General features: G+C 43.4%; 1 protein-coding gene across 1 annotated transcript in view; it reads right to left on the reverse strand.

Moving 5' to 3' along the window:
* SLC15A2 (solute carrier family 15 member 2) overlaps positions 1-24,626 on the reverse strand; it is a 384,163-nt gene that overhangs the window by 256,870 nt on the left and 102,667 nt on the right. The window contains exons 3-4 of the mRNA XM_069616692.1: positions 23,790-23,877; positions 15,486-15,627 (exon numbers count right to left, since the gene is read on the reverse strand). Of these exons, the coding sequence (XP_069472793.1) occupies positions 15,486-15,627; positions 23,790-23,877 (230 nt within the window). The remainder of the gene's footprint in view (positions 1-15,485; positions 15,628-23,789; positions 23,878-24,626) is intronic.

Genomic DNA, 24,626 nt, shown 5'->3' on the forward strand with positions numbered 1-24,626 from the left:
TTAAAAACAAAATGCCCAAAAAGAAACAACATTTTGGGAATTCGATAAAAAATAAATCGTTGTTTTGTATCACTGTTTTTTTCCCGTTGTTTTGACGGACAACCGAATTGGCTCCCTTTTTCAAATGAGTCTCTTATGGTGGCAGAAGTGAATGACATGTGCTACTGTCTACTATTTGGGAAGGAGCAGATAGCTCTACCGATAGAACTCACAGCTCCAATGAAGAGGGGCTGCCTCACAGACAAGGGTTTGGTCAACTGATGCCTTCAATCTTCCAAAGTCGTACAATGAGTACCCCGCATATAATTGATAACACCTGTTGCCAAGCTCCCTGAAACTGGGAATTCCGTTACATGGTGCTCTGTAAAACACCAAATATTATTATTATCTGCTATTTACATTATCTACCATATATGGTTGTAAATCTAGAAACAACCCTAACCAAGTATAGAAGGTATATTATGTTGGCGGAAAACCAATCGCATCACATGACCAACACAGCGAACATAGAATCGTCAGTAAAACCACAGGGCGTCCATCTTGTGTAACCTCCGCTATTTGCTTTTTTCTTTCTGTAAAGATGCTTTGCAAAACATATTATATTCTGAAAGCTCATACATGGTACGAGGCCACAGCTTGCATGTTGAAAGATCAGCCCAGACAGGAATGCCAAACAGTACAAAAATACATTGTTTTCCTCCCTCACTTGAAAGCAAGCAGAAACAGCATTTAATCAGCGGCCCAGGTGCCGGCCTGTCTCACCAAAGCTGTAGAAACAGGCAGTTAAAGCATGAATTATACTCTTCTAGCAGTCCTCCTTCGCGGATCTTCCTTAGAACAAGCTGACCCCTAGTTCACGAATAGAAACTAGTAGGTAACGTGATTTGGAATGTGTCTCTCTCTCGCGAACACAATATCCTTGCTTTACAAGTGCTTTATGTTCTGTATAACACAGAACTATGTCTGCAACTGTTGCTAAGTATAACAGATTGAGTAAGAAACTTGTCATAATGTGTCATATTTGTCATAATTTTCAATCACGAACCCTAGCTGAAGAAGATACATTATGGGCGGTTTTGATGTGCCTTGAAGGCTTGTTTTTTGTATATATGTAACTGTTTGAATGATGTTCGCTCTCTTGCATCTCACAAGGTCTGGATGACACACATTGCGAGGCGTTAGACCCAGTCGGCCGACTGAGCATATTTTGCAATAAACCATAGTACTTGGAAAATCGAACCTTGTGCCTGTCGTATCACTAGTATATGGTGATTGTGGCTTAGTTTCCATATGTGGAGGGTCTTCAGGGCCTAGCATGGTTTCCTATCCACTATCCTTTAACACCTATTTACATTTTTAATATGTTGTATATCTTTTTGTGTATCTAGTATATTAGCTAATACCTATCTATGTTATCTACTATCAGGAAAGCCACAGACGTGGATTTTTTTTAAAAAGGTTAGTGCAGTGGTTTAGTTTGTACAAAGGTTGAACAGTTACTTTCATTCTGTTATTGCTTCAATGAAAAGCTATGTTTTGTTTTGATAGGGTAAAAAATAACGTGTTGCCCATCTGTCAACTGTATCTTATGGGAACGGGCCATCAGGAGGGGCCAAAAGCATGAGTGCAATGGTAAGTGCAATGGTCCGCACCAGTTGACAGTATGTCATGAACCTCTGATCCTGACAAACTATGGGCCTCATTACACGGTAGGCGGTAAGGGTTAACGGTCACCGGTAAGAGTGCCGGTGAACGTTAACCCTTACCGCCTTATTACGAGGTCCCTTTGCGGGTTGGTACTTTAACGCCTGCTTTTAGCAAATTGCGGTACCGTAATAAGCACCTTCCCCATTCCCATTATGTCCTGTGGGGCAAAAATGGGAAGGGCAAGGGCAATGGAGGAAGGGGGAATTACCGCCCTGCCAACCTTGGAATAGGGCGGTAATTCCCCTTTCCTCCATGGCGGTACCGGTAATTTACCGACATGGACCAAGGTGCTATTAGCACCTTGGTTTACCGCCTTCTGTGTAATGAGGCCCTATGTAATCTTAAAAAGAAACTGGGCCTCATTACGAGTCCGGAGGTAGCCGTGCTGGTAAAACCAGCAGGCTGCCGCCGGTCTTGTCGGGATTTACCGGCTCTGGACTTGCCAGAATTACAGGGGCATTACAGCCCCAGTGATCCAGCAATTCCGGAGCCGGCTTCCTGTAAATCCCCATTCCCGTGGAGTCCTATAAGACCCCACGGGAATGGGGAAGTGGAAACGCCGGCACCATGTGGTAATGGTGCCGGTGTTTCCGCGTCCGTCTGCAGCCAGTGGCGTTACGCCCGCCAGGTCAGACCTGGCGGGTGTAACACCACACGGCCACAGAACTTTTTTATGGTTTTACCAGCACCGTTATATCCAGACCAGCTAACTTAATGAGGGCCACTGTGTTTAACAAGAAAGTATTGAAAGCAGCAGGGCTCAAGTCAAGGGTAAGTCAAGTCAAGGGTAAATCAAGTCAAGTGAACGGTGAACCCTTTTTCAGAGGGTGGACACCTTCCCACTGGGTATTTCAGAGGCCGTTGTAAAATGAGCAAAACCGTCGGCCTTCAGGATTTGAATCATGGACGCCAGGTTCTCAGAACTATGGTCGCAAGGTTCGTAGGTCGGAAACTTCACCACTGAACCAGATAATCTAATGAAATTAACTAACAACTAAAGCTGAAATGTCACATTTCAGGACTGCATGTTCAAGGGAAAACATTATTAGAAGAAAATAGAAGAAAATATCCTCTCGGCTGTATGGCCTGTGTAATTTTTATGGTTATGCAAAGCCAATTGAATGAAATTTGCATCGTTCACCTTGATATGCTAATTTATGGTGGCGTCACATCTGATTGCATATGTTAATGAGTTACTCCAATTTCTACAGAATCACCAATGGAGCTAGATGATTCTGTGCAGCTTTTGGATTTCACCACGTTACTTCCTGTTGTCAGCATGTATTTAAGGGTTGTATACTAATTGACCTTTTCACAATTGACCTCAGAAGAATTAACCTCGGGAGAAATTACCTAATTTAGAAGGTCAATTAGGATATATAGGAGGGGGAAACTCCCCACAGACCCCCACACAATCCCACACAATCCACAACCCCCACCCAATCCCCTTTATTATTTATAATCCAGAACCAACCCAATACAAACTAAAATAATATAAAGGTCAATTGTGCAGAAGGTCAATTAGGACCACTATAATTAGGTCAATTATGCAAAAGGTCAATTGTAAAAGGTCAATTTGGGTAATACCTATTTAAGGTTGCATTGAACGCTAGATCATCTCAGTCGAGGTGTCATGGCACTGCTACATTAAGTTCATACTCGTACTGTATCGTATTCCAGAAGAAGGATGAAGATGCAATTTGTTCTACAAAGATAGTAGCATTTTGTTTGTCACAGCTCAAGGAGTAAGCTGTTCCTTTCCTGCCCATATATCAATTAGACAGCAAGTCCACCGGACGAAATCGATGAGACCACGGTGTAACACATTTAAAGTGGAAGCCAGACTGCACCACTCGGATGGGCACGAACTGTGCAAATCAATTGTCCGGGAAGGATAGACACATCATAGATTAAACTCTATGCACAATGCATGACGGCTTAAATTAAATGGGCTGCATAACCGGAAGCTGGTGAAGTTTGGCTGGAGTAACAGGTGTACTTCTGTCCAGTGGGTATTGTATCTTGGTGGATACATTCTGCACTAGCTGCAGTTGGTGCAAAGCCAAGTTGGGCAGTCCAAGATCAACTGCATTGCAGTAATCTAGAGTTGGAAATAGAACAGAATTCATCAGGAGCACCAGAGGTGAAAGAAGTTCGTACAGTAAGCAAGGATGCAACATACACTCTCTGGTCATCTTTTGAATCTTGCAATTCATAGACATGTCGGAATCCTTTATCACCCTGAGATTTCCAATCTGCTTCACTGATACTAGTCAGGGCCCCTGAGCTTCTGGACAAACAGAAGATATTGGAATAATAGTAAGGTTTCTCCGTCAGTTTAGACTTGGATCCCCGATGATGATCGCCAAGGAGATTGCTTTTTGACTTCATACACTGGCAAGACTTTGGAGCCATGGTGTTGAGAAGAACCAGGGTATCTTCTGCGTAATTGTAAAAGGGGATGCCATAGCAGATGCCATAGTGATGAAGCAAGTGGGCAGAAATGGTTGGGCCCAAATGCGTGAATACAGACATTAAAGCATAGTGAGGACATGGCTAACACTTGAGGTACCCCACAACAGGATCAGGAGGCCTTAAATGAAGGTGGTCAAAAATCTACATCACCCCAAACTCCTCCTGCCAAAGGATGCCCAGGAGGATGGCATGAACGATGGTACTGAAGAGGCTGGCAGTGCTAAATAAACCAGCACTCCAGCGTTGCCCTTATCAGTCATCCTCCTTATTTTGTCCATGATCTTAAAACGTCTATTTCTGTTTCCCTTCTACCAAGAAGCCAGACTTTTAGTCATCAAGGATTTCCCCAATCCTCCACTATTGCCTTTGTTTGCACCATCACCAATCACCATCACCAAAGTCTCCAGCACAATTTTGCAAGGACAGAGAGAGATATGAAATGTGGTGGAAGTCGGTGGGTCGGATCCACCTAAAAAGGCCAGGCACATTAGTTGCTTTCAGGGATCCTGGACCAGTCCAGGGTTCATGGAGTTCATGGTTGCCATCCAACACTCTGAGATCCAGGAAGTAATGACTTTGATCTGTTATGGTGGATATGGCTCAACTGGAGAGAGTAAAGAAAGAACACCCATTTAAAAGATTAGTGAATTACAGTTTAGGAGGCCGCTGGAATTGTGTCGGATGTGTGAATCCAGGGCATCAGAAGGCAAGTCAAGTATCATGGCATCCCATTCCAGAGGAACAGGATTCGGACTAACCATGAAGTTATTAAATTTGAAAACTAAAATCTGAGAAATATTGTCAAACATAGCCACTACAGGCCACACAGTTTTAGGGTTTGCACTTATGGTCCGTTGTTTCTGCAACACCTGCAATACTTCTGCAGTTTTTCTTTTGTAATGGGGCAGGCAAGTACCATTTCCCAGCCCTGCCCCTCACCATTATTGTCCAGTGGAGAAAGGTTACAAGCTGCGACAGCCCTACCACCCCAAGAGTCTTGTGGTGGAAGATAGAACAAACTAAGACCATCATGGTGCCACTAAGACTATAGAGCAGATGGTGTGATAGGTAGAGTAACAGATAGTTGTGACTATATACGTGGTTAGAGAATAACTAGGTGGCTACACACATACACACAAAGTACACGTAGTAAACACAAATACACATAGACATGAAGAATGCAGAGATATGAATAATATTCCCCATAGACATGAAAAACATATACATGCACACTGACATGAAAAACACATTTGCACACAGACAAGAAGGACATACATATTTATATTTATATAGATAGCCCGAGGAACCTCCACATGCAAGGAACACCAAAGCACAATGTGACAGAGAATGAAACAATGTGCACCCATTTTCCTAGCACAGAGGCCACAGCAGGCACAGAAGCAACAGGGCTTCAGACAAGTGCTGAACTTGCAAAAACACATTTATTTGAGAAGCTATGAAGTAGCTCAGAACAGCAGTTGCAGCATGTGCCAAGGTTAAGCACAGAAGGGAGTAGCACAAATGCGAGATAACAGTTCCCAGGAGACGATGCAGTGGCTTTCCAAGTTAATTGAATTAATAGAAACAACCAGCCCTTGATGTCCAGTTGCAAAGGAATACCATGCCAAGACACTCTATAGAGAAAAGGGAAAGGGTGTTCCAAGTGGTCATGAAGAACACAACATGCAGCGAGAAATTAGCTAAAATCTTAATACATAGAGGAAAGTCCGCTCTCAAACCCGGTACCCTAGCATGCATACCTCCCTAACCGGGTTTTTACTCTCTTCTCCAGGTCTCTGGGAAGAGCGTGGAGTCTCTGGGTTTTCTGTTGCAGGCCCAGAGTGACTGCTCTCCACCCATGCCTTTATCTGATTGGCTACAAAAGGCTGCTGCTGGTAACCAATCAAGTGGATACGGGACCCAGTAATGGAGTGAATTTGGATTCCCAGGCTCCCTATATGGGATTGTCGCTTGCGTCGCAGTGACTCTGGGGCTACGGCATGTCATCAGACTGCCGCTTACTCCATGCAGACTTTCAGATCAGACCAGAGAGGCTTCAACTAGCTGGTGGAAGGCTTATGCCAAGGTGAGCATAACTGCATAGGCTCGGTTGTAATGAGTCCAATAAATATCTTTTTGTCACAAAACACAAGTGTCAACTCATTTTTTTTGCGTTCACAAGTCGCTCAGAAACACTGAAACCTTAGTTTGTGTTGTCGCAGAGAGTGGCATATTTTCATTACCTAAAACATGATGGTTGTTTTTATCTGGGGGTATAATTAGAAATGGTGTTTCAGGCATGTGCTGGTCCTCTGTGAACATGTGCTGTTTGAAGGCAGTGGTAATATTGCAAGTATGTGCAATTTATTGTAGAGGTGACACCACAGTGCAGTAAGTGCCCGTGGCTTTATGAAATTCAGTGCTCAGCACTGCATCGGTATGCAGGTTTTGAAAAGTAAAATCTACTGGAGGAGAACTGAGCAGCAAAACTGCAAGCAATGCCACTGGAAAATATGGCTACAACATTGTAGTTGTTTTGTTTGATTTATTTAGCACATATATTCATCATTTTCTTTTACTTTCTGTTAACATGTGGGCAGGGTTTGTGGGTGAAGCTTAGTGCAATTGAGCGAAGTCTTGTGTGGCTATGGGCGGGGCATACATCTCAGGGTTTTTGATTTTTAAATGTAGGTAGGTATGCTAACAAGTGATCCAGACATAGGAACACTAGCTATTCATTGCAAGCAAAACACTAATAAGTCACCTGTAGAACTCCCTTGGAGCACATGCAGACACCAGACAGCACACAAGGCCTAGTTCAAAGGAGAGACAAGGCCTCATTGCCTTGGGAGGACTAGGAAGTATTCTTTAATTGCAATCATAGCAGACAACGTTGTTCGATCCCCCACTTGTGTCTCGCACATACCATAACGCTTTGCAAAATGTCCAAGGTTGGTAAACTAGATGCCAACCAAGGAAAAGCCCCTTTGCACCACCACCTATGATGGACAACGCCAACCAATTAACTGCCCCCATAATGATGGTTTCAAAATATTACCAGTAGCAGGATGGCCCAAGGAAGAATCATCAGATGCATACTGGCCAAGGAAGTGACTAATGCATAAACATTCTATATGTAGTTTGGTATGCTAACCAACCCAACTATCCCGTAGGTTTTATAAACTGATAATGTAATGTGATGTCATTGTTGACGCAGTTGTGGTACAAAACTTGCGTGTAATCACTGAAAGATTTGAGAGCTATGAGAACAATTATGCTTGCATGATGTCCCGGCTTGGATTCATTGTTTGAATAAAGGTGAGTTTTGGCATGCACCTGAGTCCTCCATTCTTGAGTATTATTTGGACTAATTGTTTGATCTTGGGCACACCTTTACACTTTTTCCATCCCAATGGCTAATAAAAATATAACTGTAGGTGCTGTTTAATGGCTCCTTGGCCACCATCTTGGTTTGATGATACTATTGATATATTTTGCCAAACAGGAATGATAATTCTGTACACCAACAGCCGGGCCATTACAGATGTATGCAGGCCTGGACTGGCCCACCGGGACACCAGGAGTTTCCCCGCTAGGCCTCAGGGAAATAGGGCCTCTTTTCTTGGGGGGAAGGATACAGAGATAATCAAATCATGTTAAAATGCTTTGATTGCTTCCGTTCATTATTTGCAATTGCAAACTGCAATTTGCATTTTTATGTTTTTTTTAACTTTACTTAACCGAAAGTCATTCAAAATCTCCTTATTCTGATGGTTTGCTAAACTGTTCAGTCTGGGTAGGCAGCCGGGCTGTGTGCACTGATTTGGGTGGGGGAAGGGAAACATGGCATGATTAGGCACGGCCCGGGCAACAATCATTACGATAAACCGCACGTGCCCTACAAATGCACAGGTGCGGCCTGGCGACGATCTGCCAGGCTGCCAGCATACATTCTTCAGTAGCACGTACCGACCTGCTGTGAGTCTGTGACTGGAGGCTCTAGGCTGAGGGCAGCAGGCCTGGATAGCCAAGTAAGGATTATTTGGAACACTTTTTTTCTTTTTGTTTCAGGAGCTTTACAGTTTTTTCTGTTAATCACACGGGCATCGTTGACAAAGTGCGTCCACTGGATTGGTGGGTCTGACAGAGCAGTGTGCCTGCCTCACATCTTTTACAGAACCTTTCTCTCAAAAGCTGCAGGGGTCCCGAGCAAGTAGTGTTTCTATGCAAGTCAGTGACACACTCACAAATACACATCCTTCCAAAACTGATCGGCCAGTATGATTTCAATTGGGGTGCTCTGTCAGACTCTGGGCCGCAGTTCGAGAAAACAGATGAGACCACGTGGATAAACGGCTTCCCCCAGCATGGCCTCACCATTAGTTGTGTGTGTTCTTTAGAAGATTCGGACTACATGTACCACAATGCATTGGGTGTGATCTGATGCATGATACCCCAGCCTTTGAAAGGGGCTTTCAGAAGCGGCCCGTGCCACACTAGCTCTTTTACAGTAGTGTACTGTTGCAGCACATGCTGGTACTTCTAGCTTTGTGTATATTAATATATATAAGTCCCACAACGCAAAGAAATTCAGGCTGGGTGACTTATTAACACCTAATACATAGCAAATTGTGAAATGTTTAATTATATTATATGCCTTATAAAATAGCTGGAGTATTTTTAGTTAACTCTGCTGATGTCACCGCACCCATAGAGCATGACGGTGGAGCTGCAGCTGGGAGCGGACTAGCACAGGAGGCCTTATTTCAAGTAGGGGAGGGGGCAGATGAGACGTGAGGTTCTGACTCTATGATGGGGTGGGGTGGGTAAGAGACCTGGTCTTGATTGGAGGTGGCAGGAGAGGAACAGGTGCAGATCATGATTCAATCCGAGGTGTGGGGGGTGGGATAAGTGATGGGCCCAGCCTGACGTTACCAGGGCCTATATAACACCCCACAAGGATCGCTTGCAGTTTTACTACTTTCAGTGGTCCATTTTTGGTATTAGCAACCTGGCAATGATTGATCTTTGTGTGGTACACTTTCGTTTGAAGAAAAGAATAGGCCGTTTGGTAAAAATTTGGGGGAGGTGGGTTCTTTCATCCTGTCTCGTTTAGGACTCTGCATGCACCGACATGGCGTTTCGTTTCGGATCCGGCAGGATGATGGGTTCCCTGTTCCTTGAAAACCTCAACAGTGGTTTAGGCGCGCACCCACGCTGTTCTTTTTATAATGCATGTAAGGGAAAAACTCACTAGGTGGAGCACCTTCTGCATTACCCTGTAGTTGTGAATCTTGGCAGCAGGCCCTGCGTTAGTTTTTCTAGCATGGGGTGGTTAAAACTCAAAATGCATACTTTTTAGGGGTTCTGTTAACTTTGAAGCACCGATAACTGTTTGATGTGGTCTCTGGGCGGGAGACACGGAAACTGTCACTTTGGTGAACTGTCACTTTGGTGCACTTAACTCAGCGTTCCGGACGTGGTCTTGGGAGGATAGCACAGGAAGCAAGACGACATGGAGCAACACAGGTTCGGTCCCCGGGTCCGCGCTTAGAAACCTCTGGGTATTAAGTGCGTTATAAATAACCTATCATATCATATCATATATGTTGAATAGTGTGGGATGCAGTACCAGGCTTCCTGAAAAGCAACAATTCATACACACACTTTCTACCATTGTGGGGAGGCTCAGCCAGTCCTGTGGTGGTGATATTTTTCCAGAACGTGTAGTACTGAATAGCTTTGGTAAAAGCAAATCCACAAGTCACAGAAAGGAAAAAGCATGCCTCAAACGTTCATACGTTCATGCTCACTGGAACATGGAGAGACCCCCCAGACCCCTGGGTGGATAGGAGTTTGCCATATTACCCCAGCCATCGTCCTATATGGGCATTAGTAAAGCATTGCGTCTGTATGTTGCTGCTGGCTTCATAGGCCCCAGTGGATACTTAAGTATGGTCGTTAGCCTTGTCCCCTGAGACCTCAAGGAGTGTACATTCATGCCCTTTCTGGATTCGTCTGTGGGTGGGGGTGGGGGGGTGAGGAAGGGGTTATTTACACGGGTCCTGGGTTTAGCATGTGCTGCATGCATTGGTGTCACCCAAGCAGGCCTTATTTGCCATTCCTTAAACTGCAGTCCATTTTCAGCATTGAGCCGAAATGCTGCTGTTTCTTAGTCATCTGTTTTTAATTCCATTATTGTCTTAAAATGAATCTTGCCGCCTCTGCCATAAGGTCCCATCTGTCATGGACCCGTATTTCTGTTGCTTGGGGGTCGTCACGTTTAGCAGTTCCCCCATGTCACCTGGGACATCATGGCCCAACCCTTGGCTTTAATTTTCAAAGACGTGCTTTGTGGTTGTTGAAGCTTTGGGTCACTTAAGATGATCACAAGTATTGGCAAATCTAACAGATATCTGTCAGGTAGAGGCCAAGATGTATTTTGTAAAGCCACCTCTGCATACAGGCAGGTCTATTGGCTTTGGCAGTGCTTACAATTGTAGGTTGGCCCTCAAAGAATTCCCATGCTTTCATTTCATGAGGTCTGCAATATTGCAGAGTTTGTTGTTTGTTCTACAGAGTTACTTGTGGTTTTCCACTTTTCTGGCCATGCATGCTGCACAGCAGCCGGTCTCATTTGCATACCCTCATCCCCGTTCGATCAGACACTAATGCTTTCTTCCAGGAAGTTTTTTCCCCCCATAGAATGGCTTACAAATGGTTGAGTGAACGGAGAGTATTGTGAAAAACCTGGTTGGCCTATTTGTGTTACAGCAATATACGCTATGTGTTCCCTTAGAGGAGCGATTCCACTACAAAATGTAAGAAAAATCACAAGATTCAACCAGAGATGCCTCTCACCCCTCCGGCAGTTTTGTGAAACAGGGTTGAGCATTTGTCTATAGATTTGCAGTGGTTTGGCGTGTATGAGCAGCCAAAGGTGGACTGGCCTTTAGGGAACTTTGGAGATTTCCCGATAGGCCTCTGTACTGTGGGGCTCCTTTGTGTTGTAACCGATTTTATTTCCAAATGTTCTCATAGGAAAAGGGTTGAGTTTACTGAAAATTATTTCTAATATGGGGCCACTTTGAAAATGATTTCCAGGGCCTCTTTTGGTTCCCAGTCCACCTCTGGATGTATGACTGTGGCGGTCCAGTGCTTATATTTGAAGATAGTATTTCAGAGTCACTATTAACATTGACATGTTGTAGAGCTCTCCAGGGAAACAACCACTGAGTTAGAGTCAGAGTTGCCTTTACCCAAATGTATTGACCCTTGCAATTAGTTATTAATAACACATGTGGTGTATTAGTGATATATTTAGAGCTTATTTCAAAGTCAGTAGGTATGCAAAACGGTTACCAGACATTTGGTCGAAAAAAATTGGTCGACCAGGCAAATGGTCGAACCAATTTGGTCGAAAACCAAATGGTCGAATTTTTTTTTTTTTTATTTTCACCTTTTTTTTCCCCCCAACCCCCTTTTTTTTCTAAAAACCCATTTTTGTAAAAAACGAAAACCCGAAAAATAAATATATAATTATAAAAAAAAATTCGACCATTTGGTTTTCGACCAAATTGCGTCGACCAAATGTCATTCGACCAGTTTTAGGTCGACCAAATGTCTGGACACCTTCAAAACAGTACCTTTCAGCATATGTTAACCTGTATAAGAAGTATTTAGAGTTTTTGGAAACTATGTCTTCACAACAACTCAAAACCAAGACAGAGTAGTGTAACCATGTGGAACTTGGGAAATAGTGGCACTTCTAAGACAGTTATTCGATGGACCAGAAATAGAAGGAAGGAGTCAAATCCTAAAATAGGATTCCTTCTCGGTCAGGAAGAATATATAAAGTGCAGTGAAGCAGCTTTATAATCTATATAAATAGTGAGATCGTGAGACTGGCGAAAGAAAACCATAATAATATTTACAATTGGAGATAAGACGGAAACTGGGGAGAGATAATCTGCTGCAAAACACATCTGGCCTCTGGCACCGCGCCCATAAACCTACAGATTAGATCAATCTAGACAGGGTTTTCAAGATATTCATAATTAATGTTAGGAGAAAACATTACCTAAATTGTCTCTCACTGGAAAATATTTGTGAATGTTTTGGTGATTTAGAAAAGTCGGCAGGGTTTACTATTGGAAGGGTCAACAAGCCTCGCAATATAAAACATGATCAGGTTTCTGAAAGATTGTTTTGTTGCCAACAGTCTTAAACCAATGGACCAGAACCCTTACAATATCAATCATGTGGTATGAAATGTACTGCTTTATATGACTGGAATGGTGTAAAAAGAAGTGGTGACAATTGCAAAATTCAAAGGCATGTGGGAGACCCTCTATTCAGAACAAACATGGGTCACATACCCTGTGCTATCCAATTTCTTCCACCCCGGAGGGTTGACAACTACGTTTTAGCTCACTGCACCCTTCACAGAGGAGAACTATTCATTTGCATATCAGTCTTTGTCCCACCCACAAGGGCAGTCCAGTTCTGAAATACTTGCCAATTCTCCTCTGAAAAGAGTACCATCAGCAACCTCAGACATGCGTTTCGCCCTTGATGGGCCTCCTCAGTGAGGTGAAGCTGAGCCTCTCTAAGGCACAGTGATCAATGGGCCCACGTCTGGATTACCCTTGGTTACTTAGGGTGAAACCCCAGATTTTCCAAAATTCATAAGGAGTATGGGAGCCCCTCTACTGAGAATTGATTGTTTCCACACTTGTGAAACTAAGGTTTGGGGAACACACGCCACAATAGCTACATGCTAAATAGAAATCCGGTGTATCTGCTCATAACATGGCTTTCCTTTGACAAGTTTTTCCTTGAGGCATTGACAGCGAAGATGGCCTCTGAAATAATGTAGATCAATATAGATCATTGCTTAACTCTTAGGAAAGGTCTCGATTATTTGGCTTCCAAATTCGATTTGGGATTGAAATATTACTTCTCAGTGTGGACCCGGCTAAGGGGAGGATACAGATTGCAAATAATTGATTGGGTATTTGACCTCTTGCGCCATTCAACAATATACCCAAAATGCCATGATTATGATTATGTAGAAGACCTAATGCACTTCATGGTCGTTTGTCTCTTGTATGCAAAGTCATATGAGCGGGTGCTTCTTCCAGTTGTATGGTCTAGTATTATATATATTCATATCATGAAGCAATGATTGTTTTCCAATCAGTGGCTAATAATGTCATAAGTATACCAGTAACATTAACAATATAAACTAAGTAGATAAAAACCTTGCAATGACCTGATGTACTTATGTTTGAGATTGGTTATTTGCCAATTTTATCTTTGTGTGTATTCTTGTTTATTAGGAAAGTATTTTAGTCATCTATTAATTTATTGTTTTATGAAACATTGTTTTTAGAAATAAACATGATGATGCTGATGACAACAGCAAAGCTTGAGAATAAAATAAGCCAGTTTGAGCAGCATGGGTGATCTGTGGGGCCAAGGAGAGGCGTATTGTCTCGTTTTCTTTTAACCACTAAGACCAGATCAGGTAACCAAAGCTGAGGCCAGCTCTCTGAAGACCGGTCCTGCTGATGCACTGGCCTGACAACCAAGAAGCTTACATCTGAAACATATTCCTTTTGACCAAAAGGACCATGGATCTCTGATACAATGATATTCACATCCTCTCCATGGGGGTGAGTTGCCAAGTATGCTGGGCTAAGCTGGCGGTGTCGCTCACAGTAGTATCAATTCAATGCACACTTTGGTTTATAGTCAAGCTAATCTGATGAAGCGAAGATGGGCCAATTCAAATTAGATCCAAAGATAAACTATTAGATGGTGGTGCATGGAACAATGTGATAAGAAAAGCTTGAGCCTATACAGGATGAATGCAGATAAAATGTTCATGGAAGAACTTCACTCGAAACCTAATGCTTGCGTGCACATACTCAACGAAAGCTGATGCAATGCACTTCCAAATAAGGGTAAAGATTTAAGTTGCAAGTTATGTGTGCATCTTGGTTGTGGGGTGCTGGATTCTGAAATGTGATGAGAACTCAAATCCTTTAACATGAGGTACTGCTGATAATGAAAACATGTGTGTCTTTTGGCAAGACCTCTGCACAGTGCAGCTAATTGTAAAGACACATGATGTTGCCATTCTGGGGCCAAATTATCTTAACATTTGCACAGCTGCTGAGAATTGAGCAAATGTGTGTACTGCCAATGTTTCTGCTTGTGTAATACGCAGTGGCGCGGACAGGGTTTCTACCCATCCCTATCACATAAAGATTTTTTTAAATGGAGTTTAAGAGTTGTGCCCATTTTTTCAGACACCAGTATAGACGACAAAGCAAAAGGGCTTCCTCCAAATTCAAATATAACCTTAATACATAAGTCAGGAAGACTGAGCACACAAACAACCTTTTGAATTGTATTTCTGTATATAATCTTTTAATTTTTATATGTCGTTTATTATATGCAAAAAGGAGTGCAAAACAAAGTAGCTCCACTTTTCCAACGTGAAAATTCCGAGTTTGAAGCAAAATATGTTCCCTTACACAGATGGAACTTTAAATTATCTTGCCCCAGTATTTTGTTTGCAATCATTTGTGAGTCCAGATAGCAAACAGTCTTCTATTATTTGCAAACAGAAATATACATATGATTAGTCATTGTATTCAGAGCACCCACATGCCCCTTTGCCACGTGGAAGAAGGTCATCCAGTTCTGTTTTTTCCTCGAATTCTGGGATTTGTAGTTTGCCTAAATTTAAAATGGGAAAGAAAAACTACTGGTCCCAAAATTCCAAAGGAAAAGCACAATATTGGGAGAAAATTCCCAGTGCTGTGAATTCCCAGGCGTTGCCATCTCGAGACATCAGTAGGGGGATGTGCACCAGTGCTAAGATTTGAGCTAATGCACTTTGCACCAGTTTTGCTTTCAAGGGAAAATGGAAAAGGTTACACATGGGTTGTCTCTTTCCAGATTATATAAACACGTGTACAGTAGGGCAACATGATTTAGAAATGAATCAAACTAGCTTTGTGCATAAAAAAGCCTTTTCCTTTGTTACGCAGCAAACATATTGGATGAATCCGTTGAATTCACTAATGCTGTAATGAGTATAGTTTTAGACTAGACATATTGGGAGCAAAACCTGTATTTGGCCTTTTTTTGCACAGGGATAACGTGTCGATGATAACCTAGACCGAGGTAACTGAAAGAAGCTGATCAAGAGAAAAAGCACAACACCCTCTCACTGAAACACAACGCACACACATGTCAGCAGTGAAGCCTTTGGCAGAAGCAGGTCTTACTTGAACTTTCCCAGCCAGGAGTCAGCAATCAGGGCTCCAAACACCGGGGTGAAATAGCAGAGCCCGGTGAAGGCATGGTACATGGTGGTGGACAGGTTTTCATCCCAGTGCAGAAAGTTTAGGAAATATAAAGTCAGCACAGCTGGAGAAAAAAAAGAAATAACATGCCATGCGTCATTTCTCAATGCATGATATTACATCACAATCATGTAAGAACGTCCAGGCAAAAGTGACTTTCTGCGACTGTGAAGCGGAGGAGAGATCAGTTCAAACGCGTGTTCTGTGTGTGCACAGGGACCTTTCCCCATCAGCGCAGGGCCCGAATGGAGGAGAGAAGCCCCGCAGCAGTGAAACCTGGAATTAGCACATGCGTGGCACTGCTGAACCAACACGCTCTTGTTCAACTACCCCTCTGGCTTGTATGAAAATAAATTATTTTTATTTATTTGTTTGTGTTTTATAATGGTCCAATTTACAACAATGTCATTTCAAAGCACCAGCCGGGGGAGGGGCAGGGAAATGCACTCAAGCCCATCATACAATCAAGCCATTGCGGTAGAGGGTATCACCCCATTACTGCAAGCCATTGCAGGAGAGGGTATCACCCCATTACTGCAAGCCATTGCGGTAGAGAATATCACCCCATTACTGCAAGCCATTGCAGGAGAGGGTATCACCCCATTACTGCAAGCCATTGCAAGAGAGGGTATCACCCCATTACTGCAAGCCATTGCGGTAGAGAATATCACCCCATTACTGCACAGCAGCAAATTGCGAGGACGAACATGACCACTTTTTAACTGGAAATGTCAACGCAATTATATGTGGGGGTGTTGCGTTGGCGTAATAAATATTTGGAGGGGATTAAAGGGTGGGCTACGGGTGTCTCCCCCAGCCTATAATTGCATTGAAATGTGCAAAAAGAAAAGAAACTCGAATTTTCGACTTTACTATTTGCAATAATCAGATAGATCCGCGGTAGGGTACCGAGTAGCATACATACATCACTGTTACACATCCTACCCTACCAATAAACTAAACATCAAAGCAAGAACAGTAAACAGAAAGTGGATCATGGCGGTCCAAAGAGCTGTAAAATAACCCCAGTCTGCTTATCCCTAGAGCAGGGCATGAGGGGCAAGACTTAGCAGGACAATAAGTGAGGTAATCTAGCTACAGCATCGGGTACTCTGGGGAACCCGCCCAGTCGGCCACTTTTCTGGGAAAGCTGCCTTGAACGACGGTGGCTTTACAGTTCTCTTGAGCCACTTGAAATTGGGTTCAGTTTTTTGGCAGATGTTTGTGGCAGGCACTGCAAAGGTTTTTTCCCCCTGTCTCAGTCTTTTCAAAGTGGGAGATTGTCGCTGGCTCTTCCAAGCTGGCTAGTTGAGGCATAGGGGGACAGTAGAGTGCTCAAGTAATTGGGTCTTTTGTTACATGGGCATCTGTGGATCAGGAACAGATGTTTCATGTAGATTTTACCATCAAGTGGGAGTCATTTTAGTGCCTTAAGTGCTGGTGTCAAGGGGGCTCTTTTGGAGAGGTTTAGTGCCCATCCCCCAGCGTGGTCTTGGATAAGACTGAGTTTGTAGGTCTAGTGTTTGAGGCCTACGTATATGGAGTTACAGTAGTCTAGAGTTGACATCAGTCACAGTAGCCTAGAGTTGACAGGATAAGTGACCTGGTCAACTCTATCTTCTTGGCCATATCCAACTAAGCAATGATGTTCTGCAGAACGTGAAGTTTGAAGTGCGCTTGGAAATTTTGTCAATTTGCAGGTTGTTGGATATTTGGCTGGACATTTCAATGTCGAGGATGAACTCTAGACTTTTAAGTTAATTGTAAAGAGAAGGAGGGTGAGCTAGGGTATCTGGCCATTGGAAGGAGAGTGTCTGGGGGTTAGGATACCTAAACATGAGCATTTCAGACTTTGCATAGTTGAGGCACAGATTATCAGGGCACAGCCACTTATGCATCTTATCATGAACGGTGATGTAACTGTTAAGGTTCAAGGCTTTTGAGCATCGTCATCATAGAACTGGAAACTCAGAGCGACATGACTGAGGATGGATGCTAGAGTTCTGATGTACTACCATAGCAGAGTTTATTCTTGAAGCATGCAAGAATCCTTTCAGGAAAGAACAAACGCAACATTTCCCTGAATTCTCTTAGGGTCTGAGTTACAAACCTTTTTTTGAGAAGTAAGTGTGACTTCCTACAAGGAAAGGTAGCAATGTATGACTAATGCACAGAATGACTTGCACACAATTCACAAATGAGGTTTTCTACTCAGTGCAGGGACTGCATGTGCGTGTTGCCAGGGGTTACATCTGCGACCACTGAGGTCTCTGTTGCTACTCATAAAAAAAGAGAGTTTTCTGTGTTGTGGCCAAACCATGTGGCTCTTTGCTTTGGGAGTGGCTGGCTTTCTTGTTCAGGCCTCTTAGAAATAACAGGGGCTTCCACAAGTGTAACACTCTGAGCAGTGACCATACATAAGAAAGAATAGGAATAACAAATAATTTGTTGTTTCTGGAATTCTATAAAATAATTGCTAGACTCATTAAAGGTTTATTTCAGGCACACTTCAGGGGGTGAGTGACTGATTTAGTCTGTTCATAAATCCCTCAAATTCACAATACAGACAAAAACATCCAAAAAGCATTCAGAGTAGAATAAGCATCCATTTCGGACTGAATTTTGCTTTTCGCAATTTGGAGTTATACCATGTTTTTTCTGCCATTGTCTCTGTTGTGATCATCACAAGACATTCCATCTCGGTGTCCTCGGGCAATTGACAAAATCCTTGTTCCTAAAAGCTTGTGTACAGTGTAGAAACGTTTGACCATAGCATATAAAGTGGCCCTTGATTTCATTGTGCCACAATTAATGCTTTGTTGTAATGTGTCTATCTTTCCTATCTCCATCGCATGCTGTTGAGGATGTATGAGGCAACAAGTGCCCAGAGTACAGGATGTCGTGTGAGTGCACTGCTTTCCCTGTGCTACTCTAAATTATTAAATACACAGTTATGAACACTCTCAATGTTATGAAGTCAGCCAGCCTCTGAAGCCTGAAACGTAGATCCACGCAGGCTTGACATGCGGCCAACTTTGCACCAAACCTGCAGATGCACTGGCCTGATGTTAAATCTCAGTTGCCAGTTTAATGGTGTACACTAATTTTCTTTCTGACTTCGAGAACATTCAGACATGTAATTGCTAATTTTACTCTAGCCGGTAAGATAGCTACAGCGGGTAAGATAGCCCAGTGGGTTGGTTGTTTGCTGGTACGATGAATGTGTGATCTGCAGGTTCAGTTTTCGCAGGTTGCAAGGCCAACTCAGCTTTCCATCCTTTTGAGGTTGATAAATGAGTACCAACACAGATTGGGTAATATTGTATGTATATTTGTTCTACATAAAGCACTTAAGCGTTAGTGCTATATAATTGCACTTCATTATCATTTGGCCTTGGACATATGCTTGCATTCACAGTAATTTGATAATATGGGCCTATACACAGTGATATTAATGATACATATGGTGATGCATTCTTGTATGAAATATATATCAGATCACAGTGATATCGTGACCATATTTTTCATAGTGTACTTAGGAACAATATTATGTGATGCCACTTCCTGGTTTGTCAAGGGGTGAAAGGTTGTGTTCCGTCACTTCCCGCGATGTCACTTCAGGCTGGGGTCATATGACATCACTTCCTGGAAGTGTGCAGTCTTCCTGCAGATCATGATTTCTTGTTTCCAGGGTTGAGAAGGAGATGGTTGGTAGTCATCCAGTGGTCGATTTCCATGAGGCATGATGCAAGGTTGGGGTGGTGGTGGAAGGATCCTTTGGTATCGTGGGGATGATTTGGGTGTCATCTGTGTAGTTGTAGCAAGACAGGCCCAGGCCATGTGAGCAGATAATGGCAGGGAAGGGGCTCAGGTAGAGGTTAAAGAGCAGGGGTGAGAGAGAGGCGCACTGTGGTACTCTGTTGGTGACGGGTCTCAGAGTCGAGGAGAAGGCTGGCATGTGTATTATTTAGGATCTTTTGGAAAGGAAGGAGGAGATCCACATCAATGCTTGATACCTAATGCCGAGGGAGTGGAGTCTGCCCATCAGGGTGCAGTGCTCAATGGTGTCAAAGACCAGTGAGAGGTCAAGAAGGATTAGTGCGGCACAACCTTCTGAGTCTGAGGTTCTTTTGAGATCATCCCCGATAGAGACTAGGTGCGATTCCGCTCTTTGTAGGGGTCTGAAGCAGGATTGGGCATTGTGGAGGAGAAGGTTATTTTCTGTGAAAAGGCATGGCTGGGTGTTGGCTGGTCAATCGATTAGTTTGGCTATGAAATGGTTGTTTTGAGGTATGTAGTTGGCAGGTGTGAGGGGGCAAGGGAGGGTTTTTAGAGCAGGGGTTTGATGTGGGATGTCTTGATACCTGCTGGGAAAGTGCCTGAAGTAAAGGATGCATTAATGCTCGATCTTCCTAAGCTCTTGGCGCAGGTTGAGAAAAAGAAGGAGGGCACGGGATTATCTAAATGATATCTTGTTACGTTGCTCATAGCTATAATCATTGGTAATGGCTGATGTGTTTTTACTTGCAAAAACGTGTGTGCATAGTTATATGTTTTGTTTGAAGGGGAGGTTTCAATGTTCTGCACAATGATACTGTTTCTAGAATGCAGGTTTAGACCAATGAGTGTATTAGAATGTGCATGTCTATCTATCTTGGGTGATATTAAACTCAACGCAGATGCCAACATAATTTCGGCCCTAACACTCATACACATCTCTGCAACGTTTAACATTGTTAACCACATTTCACTAATAAAATAGTTAGGCGAAGCTAGTCTGTGCAACAAGCTGCAACATCCTGCTACAATGAAAGAGATCCAACCTCATGGACTGGACTGAAAACACCTTAATAGCCACTTTCAGTTCAAACTCTGATAGTATAACCTAGGGCGTACCACAAATCAAGACTATCTCCCTGGCTCTTTAACATACCGGTCAAGTGGCACAGCGAGTAGAGCGCCCGCTTTGACACCCGTGCAGAGCCTGTTAACGCAGGTTCGAATCCCGGCGGGGCCAAACTCAGCCTTTCATCCTTCCGAGGTCGATAAATGAGCACCACACACCGTGGGTAATAATAAGCAGCGCTCAGATACCTGAGGGTTTGTAGCGCTATATAAAAGCCTAATTATTATTATTATTAATTATTATACACACGGCCCCACTAATGAGACTCATCAAAAGTCATTGAATCCCCCTCTACAATTACGCTGATGACCCAAAAGTATTTTTAATAGTAGCCACCAACAAAGACACGGACACCTTGCTCAACAATTTGCTTGCTCAAGTTAATGCCTGGGTGACTTACAATGGTCTTAAACTAAACCAAACCAAAATCATGGTTGTTAATCCCCACGCCGCACCATAGGTAGCAATACGCTGGCCTACAGAAATGGGTGCTTGCCCAGAAAAGACAGAGGTGATACATTTAAATCACACACCAATGCATTGGTAAATAAATGTTTCTACCTTACGTGCGCAATAAGGTGGACAATGCCCTTCAGAGCTGAGTACACACAAGGAAATATTATTTCCTCACCAGCATAGGAGAACGCAGAGATCCAGAAAGGATGTAATATTATCCCTCACCAGCATGGGAGAACGCTACGATCCAGAAAGGATGTAATATTATCCCTCACCAGCATGGGAGAACGCTGGGATCCAGAAAGGATGTAATATTATCCCTCACCAGCATGGGAGAACGCTGGGATCCAGAAAGGATGTAATATTATCCCTCACCAGCATCGGAGAACGCAGAGATCCAGAAAGGATGTAATATTATCCCTCACCAGCATGGGAGAACGCTGGGATCCAGAAAGGATGTAATATAATCCCTCATCAGCATGGGAGAACGCTGAGATCCAGAAAGGATGTAATATTTAACGCTGAGATCCACAACGGATGTAATATTATCCCTCACCAGCATGGGAGAATGCTAAGATCCAGAACGGATGTATTTGTAGGAATTTACTATGCCAAAAATAAATATGGGGCTCTGCTTTCTCTAACGAGACACTGGAGCTTCCTCCCCAAAAGAATCTGCACTACGGAGGATTGCTTGACTTTCAGGACAACATTGAATATCAGACATGGCACAATTCCGGCAATCTGCCTCCAGCACACCTAACTCCAAAACACCCTTCGCTAATTCCCCTACTGAATATTTCTTTGCCCGACACTCTTATGCACTACATGGATACCACATATGTTGGCTGCAGGGTCGGACTGGGCCATAACATTGTCTCGGGCACCAATGAAAAAGTGGCCCCCAGTTGCAAATGGCGATTCATTCCTTTTGTGAGAGACTGTTTGAGAAGTACCCAAGGGGGAGTTTTTTGATAAAATGTGATGCAAATTGTGCATTTTAAAGCATATTTATTCAGCAACTCTGGTCAAAACTATTAGCCGCATAGACCATATTGGCCAGAAAAGTGGCTCACTTTGACCCAAAAAAATGGCCCACGCCAGCATTTGGCGTTTTTGGTTTGGCCATGGGCCTATTGCCCTATAGGTCAGTCCGAGCCTGGTTGCCTGCACATGCCACCCCCAAAGACCCCTGCCATTAAAGTCCAAACATTTCAACACGACACCTCTACACTGCCTTATATACCATATACCCCCGCAACTCCCAGCCAAGGCATCTTAGCATCCTGGGCACATGAGGTTAGCACCTGGAAACAAATGCATTACTGTCCTGGATAACTAACACCGAGACGGACGGCATGCATCAACACAACAGCAAAGCTATCTTTCATTTTCCCTCTCAGCCCACTTCTGTATCCCTGCCCCCTTTATACCCGCGAGAGCGGCTGGCGACAGAGCACGGAATAAATCCCAGTAACGTAACATGTTCCTCCAATCACCAGCCTCACAAAATGAATCAATTTGCACATCTGCACTGCACATCTGCAGAGCAGCTTCTGGAGTCAAGGACATGTTTTATGTTGACAGGGCATAAAATATGGGCGCACATTTAAAATAAGGTAGTCATTTTTGTAATTATGGTGCACAATCATGTTTGCATTGTTTCCCCTGCACATTAGAGCTTGAAATATCTCTGGCCCATCAATGGGTGGATCTATTCTGCGCAAGTGGAATTTGTGCTGACTGCACACACACGGAAAACACGTCATAACTTGCGCAGGCAAGTTCAAACACTCTCTGAAAGTCTATGGATCACAGGGTTTCTGCTATTGCAGCTTCTGTGTTTTACTCCTGTGCACATTTATAAAATAGAGGAATGGAAAGGGCCATTGAAATCATTCAGTGCTGCTCAGAAAATGATGGTGGAGCAAGACTGTGACCGGCAAGAAGACAATCGAGGGCAGACCAAATGGAGCTGCATTTACAGTAGCCTAGTTCCAAAAAAACAAACATCTACACAGACATACCAGGCTTCACACTTTGACCGCCTTCTCTCGACACTTACTGCAGTGAGGGTTCTGCAAACCTTGACTTTCCAGATCTTTCACACTACAACTCCCAACAAGTCTAGTGGTCATAGTCAATGGTGGGGAATCATGGGAGTCATGGTCCAAAGCATTAGCAAAGCAGCAGGTTACTCAGGGCTGGTGTTAGAATTCACAAGTGGCACACACTCATGGAACCCACAAAAACAATAATTAAATCGATACGAGAACTATGACCTATGCAAGCATTCATGTATTCGTTAAGGAAAATTACAAGACTCATCTGGTCGCAATGTCTGGGCCTGTCGAACCCTGTCGCCCCCCCTCCCATCCCACCACCAAATGGTTTATTGCATTTGGCATTACAGGAGACGTGCAATGAAACATATTGAGAACCATGTGTCTACTGTGTGACGAATTGTAGCTGAGATTCTCCTCTGTGGATCAAAAAGTCCAGATCTACTACCCACTAATAACCAGAGGGCACTGATCTGGTGGCTTTCCTGACATGCAAGAGATCTGAGCATACAATAGTTCCCATAGGAAAGTGTATAATAAAGTGGCATAAGAAAATATATAAAGAAATAGACAAAGGCCTGGACACAGGTATGTGGTAGCAGGAAAAACAAGGGCTATTTTAGTGAACGTCACGCATTTGCTGGAAATATGGAATGCCAGCCCCACCTGTAATGAGGTAATGTTGGGAAAATAGGAGGTTTTTAAATACTGCATGCCTTTACTGTTGCCACCATAGTTTAAGTAAAGCTCCCGCAATCAATGCACAGTAACACAGATGCAGCCACGCATCCCACACTGTACCTTTCATGCCATAGAAGGAGAAGCGCTCGCAGAACTCGTTGACCACAATGAAAGCGATGCTCAGGGGATAGTTGGAGCCACATATTCGCTGAAAGAAAGTAAGAAACACACTATATTAGTTCTGTACAATAAGCAGATCTACAGCCCCTAACATTGTCATATATATCTCTACTGATGGTAATGACCTGATTCCTTAGTGATCATCTTCGTTGCCCCGAGTCCTTCAATTCCTTGTCACACTTCGAGACATAGTGTGGCCTGTCTCCCCAAGGCAGCTCTCTGCTTGCAAGTATTGTATATTTACACATGATATGGGATGTGTTATAAGGTAGTACTCACCCCCAGCAGCCCCCTGAGAATCTGAAGCCAAGAATTGGGTAAAAGGGTCCAAGCGAGGCTAGGGCAGGAGAGATGTGGAGTAGGCTATGATGGACCGAGAGTAAAGGAGAATAGCAGTAAACAATGAAGGCATTATCTCCCCGTTCCATCTCCCTCGTGCAAGTCCTACACATATTGCAGATCTAGATAGATCAGCGCTATATCGCATACATAGACCATAACATGAGAGGTTTGACTGTCACTCTCTTAGGGCCACAGGTGGAGGTGTATGACTAGGTGTATTGCTGAGGAATTGTATTGTTGTGTTGTTTGATTATTTATTTTTGTGTATTGATCACATGCCAAACTGCTTTATTTAAATCACAGCTCATACATGATAGTTTAATACATATTGATCCCCGAAGAGAAACCAGCTTGTACGGCGAGTCAGGTCCCTGAACAACTGCATTCAGTGGGAGAAAGAGGTACTGGCAGGGGGTGGACTGGCCTACAGGGGAC

Source organism: Ambystoma mexicanum, chromosome 9, assembly GCF_040938575.1.
Source record: "Ambystoma mexicanum isolate Mex_15411 chromosome 9, UKY_AmexF1_1, whole genome shotgun sequence".
Lineage (NCBI taxonomy): Eukaryota > Metazoa > Chordata > Amphibia > Caudata > Ambystomatidae > Ambystoma > Ambystoma mexicanum.